At 51.3% G+C, this 12,573-nt stretch overlaps 5 protein-coding genes across 5 annotated transcripts; 4 read left to right on the top strand and 1 right to left on the bottom strand.

Annotated features, from left to right (window-relative positions):
* Window positions 1-920: 920 nt before the first annotated feature.
* On the top strand, window positions 921-3,190 carry ASPSYDRAFT_146024 (uncharacterized protein; the record flags this gene model as incomplete). The annotated part of the gene is made up of 2 exons (XM_040841581.1): window positions 921-2,983; window positions 3,043-3,190. 2 exons carry the CDS (start codon window positions 921-923, stop codon window positions 3,188-3,190), a joined length of 2,211 nt encoding a protein of 736 aa, XP_040706019.1.
* Window positions 3,191-5,677: 2,487 nt separating this feature from the next.
* On the top strand, window positions 5,678-6,829 carry ASPSYDRAFT_144698 (DUF3712 domain-containing protein; the record flags this gene model as incomplete). Its single annotated transcript, XM_040841458.1, has 4 exons — window positions 5,678-5,826; window positions 5,902-6,317; window positions 6,375-6,496; window positions 6,551-6,829. 4 exons carry the CDS (start codon window positions 5,678-5,680, stop codon window positions 6,827-6,829), a joined length of 966 nt encoding a protein of 321 aa, XP_040706018.1.
* Window positions 6,830-6,938: 109 nt separating this feature from the next.
* ASPSYDRAFT_629621 (asparaginase ahrA) lies at window positions 6,939-8,991 on the top strand. The gene is made up of 3 exons (XM_040850199.1): window positions 6,939-7,612; window positions 7,669-8,369; window positions 8,457-8,991. The coding sequence occupies exons 1-3, from the start codon at window positions 7,432-7,434 to the stop codon at window positions 8,706-8,708; spliced, it is 1,134 nt and encodes a 377-aa protein (XP_040706017.1). The 5' UTR covers window positions 6,939-7,431; the 3' UTR covers window positions 8,709-8,991.
* Window positions 8,992-9,016: 25 nt separating this feature from the next.
* On the top strand, window positions 9,017-9,396 carry ASPSYDRAFT_40832 (uncharacterized protein). The gene has a single exon (XM_040846162.1). It carries the CDS (start codon window positions 9,031-9,033, stop codon window positions 9,268-9,270), a length of 240 nt encoding a protein of 79 aa, XP_040706016.1. The 5' UTR covers window positions 9,017-9,030; the 3' UTR covers window positions 9,271-9,396.
* A 58-nt stretch (window positions 9,397-9,454) lies between these two features.
* On the bottom strand, window positions 9,455-10,783 carry ASPSYDRAFT_144288 (glycoside hydrolase family 18 protein; the record flags this gene model as incomplete). The annotated part of the gene is made up of 4 exons (XM_040841416.1): window positions 9,455-10,113; window positions 10,164-10,398; window positions 10,484-10,508; window positions 10,596-10,783. 4 exons carry the CDS (start codon window positions 10,781-10,783, stop codon window positions 9,455-9,457), a joined length of 1,107 nt encoding a protein of 368 aa, XP_040706015.1.
* Between the last annotated feature and the right edge of the window lie 1,790 nt (window positions 10,784-12,573).

The raw sequence follows: 12,573 nt of genomic DNA, 5'->3' as shown, positions 1-12,573 counted from the left end.
ACTATTACTTGATTTATTTGCTTTTATATTAAAGCAGCCCCTGACTGTGTCAACAACTGTTCTGCAACGTATCCTCGGTAAGCTGACGTGTGTCGTACATGTTTTACTGCATCAACATTACCCGCATTGCCAGTAGATCCACTGGGGTAAAATTCGTATCTGTTGCGTAATATCTGTATGCTTGGCAATGCATACATCGCCGATACGCTCCTCCACACTTCCATCCCAATGCTTTCCCGTCCGCCCCTCGTCGGTCCGTCAGTTGGCGATCGTCACATCATCACCGACGTCTCAAAATTCTATCCTGGTTCCATCGCCGTTTTCTGCTGTCGTCTGCCATTATTCTCGTGTGCGCCGCGTGCTGAGGGTTTCTTTCCTCTACCGCTCCTCTCATCTATTCTCTCCACCGGCATTTCGCGATGCTGGCCCAGACTCCGTCTCCTATCTAATCGCCCGTCGTCCATCTCCCCAGCTACGGCCCTTCTGTACATAACAACTGCAGCCTTGTCACTCCTTACTACAACCGCCTTCAACTTGACTACCCAAGCCTGGCTTGTTGTCCAACGTCGTTGACCAACCCTTCTTTTTTTCCTCCCCTTCTCATTCGGGGCTGTCACTCCTTTCAGTAATTCCGCCCTCTCTTTGTGGTAATTTTGTTGCTCTTTTGCTCTCTTCTAATCCACACCCCTTTCCAATTTCGAAATCACCGTCGCTGCAACCCACCATCTTCAGACACCTTGAAGCCTCTGCGACTGTTGACCCTCGCTCTCAATGTGCACCAGTTGACTCGCCTACAGGATACGACCCCTGGNTAGATGAACAACTCATTTGTCGCTACTACTTCCGAATAAACTTCCCGCACTGAAAGCCTGCAAGAACCGTCCGTTTCCTGTGCGAATCGAAGGTGTTTCGGTATCACGATGGCCCACCGGCCGCAGTACAATAACCGCTCGCCTTCCAACGATGCCATTCGAGGCGGCGCCGTTTCGCCGCGCATCGAGCATTTCGACGGTGAAGTCCCGCCGGCCCTCTCCCCGCTCGATGCGTTCGCGTTTCAAGGAAGGCTGCTGGCGCGCCAGTTGGAGGACTCCGCACGACGAGACCGACGATTGAGCCGCCTGCCCCCTTCCAGTGTTGCACGATCTTTGTCCCAGGGTCGACCGGGCTATTTCCGATCTCAGTCGTCTAACGATGCTTCACGCAGCGGTCCAGGGACGGAGCTTACCAGGAAGCCAACCCAAAAGAATTATCCGGAACCAGAAGAGCCTCGGTTTCGGCCCCAGTCCGAACACCCTCGTTTAAGCAGTATTTCCCATCTTAGCAGTGAAAACAACTACTCAAGCGGGGAAGATGGGACGCCGAAGAACGAGTCTCCTACTGCTGACAACGAAGGCTTCCGGTTTGATGCGGTGCGCGCCGAATCGCCGGAGGTGGACAATACACTACGTGCTTCATCAGATGGTCCGCGTCGGTTTTATGCTGCACCTCCTGTTGGACATGCGATCCCTGGACCGCAAAAGGCTTCCTCGACCGATTCGGCTTCGTCCCGCTTGAACATTCCTCGCAGTCTTGCCCCGCCTGGCTCCCCGCTATCTCGCCCGTCAAGCAGTTCTCGTGGACCCCAAACGGAGAGTTCAGACGATGACTACAGCAGCTCCAACGCTGGGTCAACCTTCTCAAATCAGCGCAAGCTATCTTCTAGTAGCGCGATGTCAACACCATATTCCCCCATGGCTTCAATGGCCCGCTCACACCCTCGATCACCGTCTATAAGCTCTGAGGCCTCAAACTCCAGCCATCTTCCGCGCCCGTCGTTCAATTTTTCCCGTCCTTTGAGTAGGTCTAGCACTAGCCTTTCTGCGCCCATTGGCCTAGGGGTATCGGAACAGCCGCCTGGCAATATGCAGGGCGCGATGAACCGTAGCAACAAGCCCAGCCCGATTGTTGTGCCGGGGGGTTCTTCAGATATGCTTTCTACGCCAACGGATGAGCCTTCCTCTTCCGTATCGTCCTATATATACGCCAAGTACTCACTTCCTCGCGGACGTGGGGTGCCTAGAGATTCGGTTGTTTTCTCCGGTCTGCAGACACCCCACTTTGAATGGCAGGAGCCTCTATTTGAGAGCCCAGAGCAACGACCAAGGACTGCTGAACCTCACGGGTCTGTGAGGACGCCTTCGATATCACCGTCTCGCTCAGAAGCGCCGAACTCCCAGAAAAGGCTATCGGCTCGTGAACCTACGGTTCCTGACGACAGACTCCTAACGCCCGTGATCTCCGCGTCATCATCCCACACCACACCGTTGCCTGAGAGGTCTGAACCCGAGAGTGCCTCAACTCGGGGCCGGAGCTCGGAGACGGCTAGAACTGAGGATATATCGGAAACAACGTCCTCTGCAGACTCTGCGTCGACATTACGCCCGCAGACGGCGAAGCCAGCTGCAACTTCTGCGGTGATATCCGCTGAGGAGCATGTCGCAAAGGGCATTGAACTTCACGAGAAGGGGTCCTTGAATGAGTCTACATATCATTTACGAATTGCCGCCAAACAGGACCACCCCGTTGCAATGTTACTGTATGCTCTGGCCTGTCGACATGGTTGGGGTATGCGACCTAACCAACGGGAAGGCGTGCGGTGGTTGCGCAAGGCTATGGATTCAGTTGGACTGGAACTATCTGGCAGCGACTCAGACTCATCTGTGTCGGCGAAAGCCAAAGAGCTACAAAAGGCGTACCGGGCCCAATTTGCTCTCAGCGTTTATGAGCTCGGCGTCAGCCATCTGAATGGCTGGGGTATCGAGCAGGACAAACCCCTTGCGCTGCGATGTTTTGAAACTGCAGGTCGCTGGGGAGACGCCGACGCCCTTGCTGAAGCGGGTTACTGTTACGCCGAAGGGGTTGGCTGTAAGAAAGACCTGAAGAAGGCGGCAAAGTTCTATCGCGAGGCCGAGGTCAAGGGAATGAGCATGGTTGGAAATAGCTGGTGAGCTCCCCGGTAATCTTTTTTTGACGTCAAATCTGGTACTAATTTAATAATCGCAGGATTTATAAGGACAAGTACATGTCAGATGATGGCCCCGAGACCCGGCCTCGTGGCCGACAGACGAATACCCCGGAAAAGAAGGGGCGCAGCAAATCGCGAACTCGCAGCTTGTTCCAGCGCAAAAAGGCCCACGCCGCCGAAGCATAAATGGGTTGTTTTCGTGTTTCTTGGTTGCATGATTGCATTGGGAAAAGGCGATATCATAGACAACGTCAAGCAGAAACGCTTGGGGCTGTCGTCGGTTCATTTGTTCTTGCATCTTCATTTTCTTATGATTTCTCCCCGTTTTACCTCCAAATATTTTCCACTACTTTCTTCATCTCTTCTCTTGGACGTTCTATGAGCAGACTTGAGCGAGTTTCCTCCATTTCACCTTGATGATCGTCTTTATCTTTTATCTTTTATTCTTTTTTTTTTTTTTTTTTTTTTACATTTCCTTTTCCTGATCACAAGGTTTGCCTTTTTCTTCTTTCGCTTTTCATTGCGGGCATCAATTTTCGCTTCTTGGATACCCTTCATTCACCTAATCACTGTGTGATGTCATGCTTCTATTCTAATATCCGTTCCTCAGCTGGACGACGCTGTCCCTTCTTTCTTTTCTTCTGTTCTTTTCCCTACCTACTCAACTTCCATGTGGCTGAATCAAATGATTCGTTGGCTTCCTTAGCTACCTAAATGATCCTGACGAAATCCTACATTACTCGAACCGTATCCCGTAACACTGGCTCATAGTGAATATTCCTAGTGGTTGTGGCTTTGGACTGACACGGGGAGGTGCATATCGTCCCTATTGAGAGTGGGGTGGCATGGCACCTGTGTAGCACAAGTGGCGCTGGTTCCAAATGTGAAGACATACACCAACTAAGAAATGCGCTGGTGTTCATTCCATTCGTATTCCACGGCGATTCCGCCGTTTCTTGCAGTGACAATCCGGGGTTGGCGACGGTCAATCGGATCTTCCCGCACAGTTCGAGTCTGGCCGAGTCAGGGTCACGGGGTCGTTCACTCGTGCAAAGAGGGTGGAACACTCGAATTCTTCTTCCCGCCGACTCCACAATAATTCGATTCCAGGTCTCAGACTTCTCTAAACGAGATAACCTCTCGAGCGTTCCTGGCCTGGTGTGATTCGCCCCCCTCGATCGAGAGTTTCTGAGACCGTCTTAGCGAGAAACGCCATCGAGCTAGCATGCACCACCATATTAGTCAACCGCAGCCTCCGCAGGCCTGTGGTCGCAGTGGTTCCCTCCTTCAGTGCTAGCAGCAGTCCGCCACTGGTCAGCACGGAGGATTGGCCAGAAACAGTCAAAGAGGTCTGACATTGACAGGGTCACACTCACACTGGCGCTCGTTGTACGGCTGGCGACTTCGACCAGTGAGCTAGCGCTCTCTGCGACTGGACAGCTGAGGAAGTCAACCCTGGTCCAGGGCGTCGCCGAGTCGCCAGTCGCCACTCCAACTTCAGTCGCGCGGTGTTCGCGAGCGCATCCAATTCGCTTCCAGTCGCAGGGCCCGTATCGGCTACAGGGCTCCTGGCTCGCTCCGTCGAATTGCCTGGAGTTTGTGGACGCCAGTTTCACTCCCGCAACAATTCGCTCCGCGCCCTTGTCCAATGACCGGCCAGGCATGGGGCCAAGCACGGATCACCATGGGGTAATTTGGGGATTAACATTGGGTTATTCAATGTTGTGTTCCATCCTTCTAGACGTGCAGCAGCTGTCGTCCCTTCCTTTGTTACTTTGTCTTAGTGCTCCTGCGCCGCCAATGGATTCTTCCTTGCAGGGGATGGTTAGTTTTTTGGTTTGGATATATCTCAATTCTTTGACATGCCTCGGCTCATCTGTGCTTCTGGAGGCCGCTGTTTCATGATGCCCGTCGCAGGGGGGGTTTAATGGATGCATGTCAAGTAGATCTCCGGCAGCATACAGACTCTGTTTCGACGGAATGCGCGACGCTCACAGCGGCTTTATATTGTCGACTCTGCTCCCGGGACTCGAAGATAAAACAGGAAAATTCGCCGGCATTGCCGTGGTACTGGCCCCTCCCCCCCCTTTCCCGTAGTCGAGAATAGGATCATGTCACTACTTTTCAGAATGCCCAGCTTGATTCTCGGGCATCATCGAACCCTTGCCCAGCTCCACAAGCAAAGACCCGCGGTGGTTGATGATTCTCTCATGCCAGTGGCCACATGTGATCGCCTCAAGCCCGTCTGCAGGGATAGATATAATGCTTAGGGATCCATCCGGCGCTGCTAGCCAATTTTTCGTATCTTCCAAGCGTGGTGGTCGACCTTCTTTTTCCCTCCCAAAATAATCCTCTATTGCAGTCCTCGTGATTGCAACAGCACCGAGGTCTTCATTTCACTTCACTTCCTGCCAGTCGTTCCCGCTTCTTATTTCCTTCGTTTCCTTTTCTCTCGTTTACTTTGCGTGGATTTTTCGGGGAAGTTCCAGTTCAGTGTTGAGACAGGTATCTGAGTTGCTTACCGTATGTTCTCTTTTCTCTTCATGCGCTTGAGAATCAACAACCCTTACAAGTGCCTAGTGAAACATTTCAGCTCTTGTACCGTCTCACAAAGCACCTTCCACGCCATTGAGCCTCAGGCTGCCTTGGTTGGACGCATCCCCGCAGTATAATATGTCCGACAAAGCCGCTGTCGAAGAAGTCCCCTTGGGGACTACCGCGAAGCCCAGCTTTTTGACTCGCGTGAAGGCTCATTTTAAGAAATGGTGGTGGGCTCACTTCATTGCCCTGGCCGTTATTGTTTTAGTTATTGCCCTTCCACTGTAAGTTTGCAAAAGAAGGCACCTTGGCCAAGAAGAAGAAACAAGCAACGGCTCAGTTAACAATGTGTCGGATAGTGTCTATGTCGGCTACCCGAGAATCGCCCAGGGCGATATCAATGACTCGACACTTGATGTGACATCTATGGAGATCAGCGAGCCCAGTCCCGATGGATTCCACCTCAACCAGGAACAGGTCATCGGAAGCGGCAGTGCATTTAAGCCCAAGCTCTTCAGCTTTGACGCCGACGTCAGCCTCCTGGGCTCGCCCAAGTTTGCGACTGTTACCGTTCCGGATGTCCAGGGCAGAGACGGTTATGTGGTGAACATCGACCAGTGGGTTGACTTGAGCAGTGTTGAGAATTTCGAGGCATTCTCAACTGCGGTGATGATGAACGAGGAATTCACGTTGAATATCTATGGCGAGCCGCGCCTGAAGCTCGGTGCGCTGCCGACCATCGATATTGATTACAACAAGACGATCACCATGAAGGGTAAGTCACGAAAAGCCTAGAGTTGTCGCTATTTGGACACCAACTAACCACGACTAGGACTCAACAAGCTTAAGGGCTTCAAGATCGAGAAATTGGGATTGAACAACAAGCTCGGCCAGGGAAGGAATGCTGAAGGCACTGTGTTTATTCCTAACCCATCCGTTCTAAAATTGTCCATGGTACGAGTCGAATTTCTGCTGCTCTGGCGTTTACTTGCTGACTTATGGCGTTAGGGCAACCTCACTCTGGACATCTCATCTAACGGCACCGAACTTGGCCAGTCGTTCTTGGACGACCTGGTGCTCCATCCCGGTGACAACCATGTTCCCATGACTTCCTTTTTAAACATTTCCACTCTGGCTGGCCTTCTTCCGCGCGACGGGATTATGCCCTTGACGATTGTTGGCAAATCTAGTGTATACAACGGAGAAACGATCTCATATTTCACGAAGGCGCTGCAAGCAAACACGCTTAACACCGACGTAAACCTTGCCGCAGTTCTCGGCGACTGAGAGCCAGGCCAGGCGAGGGCGGGTTGGTTCGTCGTGTATGGATAGTTTTACGGAAGGGTGGCTTTTCATCTATCGATATCCGCTTTTTATTCTCTACATCTTCGTTTGTTTGTTATAATAATGCTTCGATATGACCGGATGGATCAGATACCATTATGAAGTTGCGATCCCGAGGGATTTATTCAATTCTATTACTATATCTTCCTCCCCGTGTAGTCGTGACTACTATGAATTGATACAAGAGCTGTCTATCTCCGATACATCGGGATGGGTCGTTATCTTCAGCGCCTGATAAGCACTTCGCGATGACTCCAAGAAGCTCTTCTACTTCTCCTTGGCGGCCCACTTGGTTCTTGCCTATCATCCAGCAACTTGGTCTATCGCTCCTCTCGCTCCTCTCAGCTTACTCTATCGTCATGGGGGATGATAACGGCCGGTGGACTCTGGATTCGTTCTCCATCGGTTCGAGCTCCGAGTACTTTAAGCCGTAACTATTGACGCCTTTTGGGAGCCCGTAAATATGGTGCTGCTGCTTATACCGAATCAATTTTATGCCTTCATTTTTCTCTCCTTGATAGTTTTCGTTACTATTATTATACGTTATGGTTCTCCGGCTTAGATCCATCACGGTGGCTGCTCTGGCCACTATCAGCAACGCATCTCCCCTTGTATATCCCCGAGATGGTTCGAGCTCAAACATCAGCTACGCTTTCACCAACTCCAATGGCCTGAACTTCACTCAGATGAACACCAGCCTACCCAATGTGACCATATTTGCAACCGGTATACGGCTTCTCCCATTGGAATCTCTCGCCCTTCGCAAACTAACACCAACATAGGAGGTACAATCGCGGGATCCGCAGCGGACAACACCGCAACAACAGGCTACCAAGCCGGCGCCCTAGGAATCCAGTCCCTCATCGACGCCGTCCCCGAAATGCTCGATGTCGCCAATGTGGCCGGTGTCCAAATCGCCAACGTCGCCAGCGGCGACATCTCTTCCTCTATCCTGCTAAGCATGGCGCACCGCCTCAACAAAGTCGTTTGCAACGACCCAACCATGGCCGGTGCAGTCGTCACCCACGGCACCGATACTCTTGAGGAAACTGCCTTCTTTCTCGACGCAACAGTCACCTGCGGCAAGCCCATTGTGATCGTCGGTGCAATGCGCCCTGCAACGGCCATCTCCGCCGACGGGCCCTTCAACCTCCTCCAATCTGTGACGGTGGCTGCGAGTTCTGAGGCAAGGAATCGGGGGGCTTTGGTTGTTATGAACGACCGTATTGCGTCGGCTTATTATGTCTCCAAGACGAACGCCAACACCATGGATACGTTCAAGGCTGTTGAGATGGGGTATCTCGGTGCTATCGTCTCGAATACACCTTATTTCTTCTACCCACCTGTTTTGCCGACGGGGAAGACGGTGCTCGATGTATCGGATGTCATCTCTATTCCGCGCGTGGATATTCTGTACTCGTACCAGGATATGAGCAATGATACACTCTTCTCTGCTGTCGAGAATGGTGCAAAGGGTGTTGTTGTACGTACCGCTATCCTTCGGCCCACCCTCCTATATCTTTCCTCAATTATTAGCCCTATCTATACTAACCAAATTTGTCTTTCACAGATCGCAGGTTCAGGGGCTGGCGCCGTCAACACCGTCTTCTCGACTGCCATTTCGTCTCTCGTCATAAAGGACCACTTCCCCATTGTTCAGAGCACTCGCACTGGCAACGGCGAGGTTCCATATTCCGAGGCTGGCGGTATCTCGAGCGGGTTCTTAAGCCCACCGAAGGCGCGTATCCTGCTCGGACTGCTACTCGCGAAGGGACAAAAGGTTGAGGAAATAAGGGCGGCCTTCGGAAAGGCTGGTGTTTGATTTTAATCGTCGTGTCTTTTTTTGTATATAACCTTTAGAACGAAGGAAATCTATGTATGCCGTTTTGGTATGACAGTTATGGCTTTGATGAGGGCTCGACACTCGCATTTGATACGAATGCTTGAGGTTTGCGTTAAACCGCGATTCCAGAGCAATTGCCGATATCGTAAAGATAATTGCTGTTAATGGTAATGTAATATGACACCAACATCGAACGATATTGCGCCGCTATTCCTGAGCGAGTGAGGAGCTGCCCAACCACCGATAACGACAATATTGCAGGAATGAGGTGATTTCTGAGTTCGACGATTGCGACATATACATGGGCACTGGGGATTTGGGCCAGGAAAATAAAGGAAATCATTCGATGATTGCTCAAGCGACGGCAATTTCTTGTTTTTGCGCCATTTTGGTTTCTCCCCGCTTGTTATTGGGCGAGATAAGTACCTTGCGGTCCTGGGGGATTCCCAGTCCCCGGCCGGTCCTCTGCAGAATGCCTATAAGAAAGCAGCATGCCTCTTATCGTGTGCTACGGGATCCTGCAAGCTTATCATTCCATTAATTCATCATTCGCTTGGACGCGTCGAATATGAATAATAGGATCTCCCTTCGATGTTACATTTGACGCTCGCAATCGCTGAGAACGAAGCTAACAAAGAGTAAAAATCAATAGAAGCCACCCTTTTTTCGCTCCCTAACCTCGTACCATTTCGCCGTTGCCCCGCAAAAAGGTTCGTTTGACTGATTTACATATCGTGAAGCGTGTTGTACCCGGTCTCGATTAGGCTCCGTGGGCCTCGAGCGTCCCCGCCGATATGCCAATAAAAGAGCCCTCCTAGACGTTCCCGCGTTACGAATTTCGCCTTTTGCTCTACCGTCTGTGGTGTGTCGTACGATACGAACCCGCCGTCTCCTCCGACGCAGAACGCTGCTGCGACCTGATTGTCATGGTATTCTATCGCTCCAGGACGTGGGAGTTCACTGTAATCGAATACCCCATCTTCGCCGCCGCAACCTACATACCGTTGTCCGATGTTGTTGCTGCCGAGGAAAGACCGTCCATAGGCGGGAATACCGAGGAGTAGTTTCTTAGGATGGACGCCTTTTCCTAGGAAATAATCCACAGCAGATTGACATGATATTCCCGACCCATATGAGGGACTATATAGCTGGGCGTGGTGTCCGGTTTCAGCCCCCCATGGGCCAGCGAAATCATAACCCATGACATTGATCATGTCGACATATTTTTGCGCTTTCTTGAGGTCAATGTGCTGGAGTGCCCACTGTCCTGCTGGGAGGCAGGTTGCTAATACGTATTGCGCCGCTGGGAAATAGTCTCGCAGTCTAGAAAGGAACCGAATGTAGTCATGTCCTTGCTGTGAGTCTGCCGGATGTTCCCAGTCCACTTTTATCACGAACGTCAGTACAGTACACGGCTGACAAAGAAGAACGCACCATCGATGCCATCAAGACCGAATTGGTCCACTAGTTGCCGGGCAGACTGAGCGAATGTTTCTGTGCGAGACTTGCTGTGAGCCACCGCGGCGAAGTTTTCGCTGCCCTTTCCACCCCCGCCGATCGAGAGTACAAGTTTCATTTTGGAATATTGTTGTTTGAGCTGTGCGAATGCCCGGAGACATCCGTTTGTGCCGTCAACGGGCATTTGTGTATCAGCCCACTCATCGCTCAACTATTACAACAAACCCCTAGTCAGCAAGAGTTCATCATGATACAGTGGCAACCCTAAACTGCGAGCTTGAGTAACGGGAATTTACATAAACTGTTCCATCTTCTTTGACCCTAAATGAAGCAAGCAAAGTTTGGTTAACAATCCGGTTCTACAACTGTGGGTTCGGCATCCTCAGGAGGTGCATGACTAGTATGTACCAGGCAAACGCGTAGAATATATGAGAGACGAATCCCAATCTGAGCGACGACGGGGGCTGCCTGCGATATATGCGCCAATTCGGATAGTAGGCCGCGTTCAGAAAGAATGGAATCTCCGAGGAGCTGCCACTGGAGCGTTCTGCGGCTTTGCGGCGCCAGTGGGGGAAGATGGAGCCGGAGGAAAACATGGCTATAGCGGCCAGAAGCGCCCGCAGTCGATGTTGCTAACGGAGCGGTATAAACAAAAGACTTTATATATAAGTTCAGATCCAGAAAAGCGAGGGTTAGAAAGAAAAGCGACGATAATGAAGAGCAAAAGAGCAGTTGCTCGATTAAGAACTGCGTCACGTGTGGGATTTTTGGTGACTTTCGACAGTTCCAAGCTGGAGCTTCAGTTGTTCGTACAGGTTAAACCTGCGAATTGGAGCAGGCCTGATTCTAAGGCTATTTTTGCTTTTGTTCTGGCAACCGCGAGTAGGAGACTACATTAGAAAGCGCGGCCCTCGATTGGACTTTGAGAGAGGGCAACTGGGGCCCTCTACAACGGCCATGGCTTTCATCGCCCACTAACTACGAGACTGAGATCGAGGCGCTGCACCTGCAGGTTTTCTTCTCTGCCATTTGCGGCCCAGCAGGCCAGTAACATGTCTTCCCCCGCCTCTAAAGACCGCCTCAGGTTGGGGGGTGACGCCAGCTCTCTCCGGAACTACCTTGCGCCCATTGCGAGGTTCCAGTCCAGTCGATATGCAGATCGCAGACCGAAGACTCCGCATTTCTTAATGCGACCATGATGGGAGGCAGATGTGTGAGAGAGGGTCATCAGACTGCCAGTCTGCCGAGTCAGAACACGAGCGTTATTAATGCCAGAAAGCGCAAGGCCCAAACACTGCACTACAGTGGATTGCCCACCCCGCCTTCGGTTCGCCCGCGCTATTTTTGTCGTAAATTTCGCGGCCATGTTTCCTTTTTAATTTACAGCAAATTTGATATCCAGGATATTGACCGCGATGCTCGCTATTGCATGCACTGAAAGCGTTATTTACCTCGTCTGGCCGTCGAGAATGCAAACTGGTGTGAATTGGCACAATGTCTGGCTGGCTGTAAGAACCCTTCACCAAGGGCCACCAGTGAGACATGAACATTATTTTGTGGCGAGAACACTACGGAGTATAGCTTCGACTTAGCCTCACTCCAAGACCCAGGCGCCGCTAGGTGGATCACGATCGAGACTCTCGTCTTTTCTGACTTATCCTCAGGCGGCGAAGCTTGGTCTGGAAGGAGCAGCAAAAGAGGGAAAATAACAACAAATTGACATTGCCAGGAACAGAGCGTTAAAACAGGAAAGCCCATGAATTCTTGATGCTCGCCCGAGTCAATTGGATTGGACAAGAACACCGTCTTTCGAAGAAACTGGGGGATCGCCTTTCCCCCTGTCAACCCGATCCATTTGCCTCTGCAATTTGCTTTTTCCTCTTGCGCCTCAGGGCCTGAAACTTCAGCTCGACTCATCGAGGCTTTGGGCATGCATTTGCTGACTCTTTGTGTGACCTGTCTCGTGCTTTGCGGAGAACATTCTCATCCCCGCATGGCATATTCTTGGACTCAAGGCATCCATGACGCTGAAACATATGCGCGTCCTCTGCGAAAGCTGACACTGGATGTTTGTGGAGCAAAAGAACAAGCAATGCATCCAATGTGCTCCTGACAGGAAATACTTTCTAGTCACGACCCTATCCGTCGACGAAATTCAAATCATGTTACAAACGAAACCGTTGCCCTATAATACTCCTACTAACTCCAGTCGCGCCTCGAAAACACAGGTTCGATGTAGCTGCAGAATTAGGCGCCTCTGGCATTGAAGCAACGGCCAACGTGACCATGCCAATACCAAAATTACCCCAGAGTCCAGACTAAAAAATCACTGGAATGCAGGGGGGAAGGGAAGTGACAGTGGCCTCCTGAGAGAGGTGTCGTAAGA

This window comes from Aspergillus sydowii, assembly GCF_001890705.1.
Source record: "Aspergillus sydowii CBS 593.65 unplaced genomic scaffold ASPSYscaffold_2, whole genome shotgun sequence".
Taxonomy (NCBI): domain Eukaryota; kingdom Fungi; phylum Ascomycota; class Eurotiomycetes; order Eurotiales; family Aspergillaceae; genus Aspergillus; species Aspergillus sydowii.
Note: the sequence above shows the minus strand (reverse complement) of the source record. Positions and strands in the feature narration are given on the sequence as shown.

Excerpts from the sequence above, each read along its gene's own strand:
- ASPSYDRAFT_629621 (XM_040850199.1), top strand. The coding sequence starts at position 7,432 with ATGGTTCTCCGGCTTAGATCCATCACGGTGGCTGCTCTGGCCACTATC. Across the intron at positions 7,613-7,668 it reads TGTGACCATATTTGCAACCG|GAGGTACAATCGCGGGATCC; the intron begins GTATACGGCTTC and ends ACACCAACATAG. Across the intron at positions 8,370-8,456 it reads ATGGTGCAAAGGGTGTTGTT|ATCGCAGGTTCAGGGGCTGG; the intron begins GTACGTACCGCT and ends TGTCTTTCACAG.
- ASPSYDRAFT_40832 (XM_040846162.1), top strand. The coding sequence starts at position 9,031 with ATGGGCACTGGGGATTTGGGCCAGGAAAATAAAGGAAATCATTCGATG.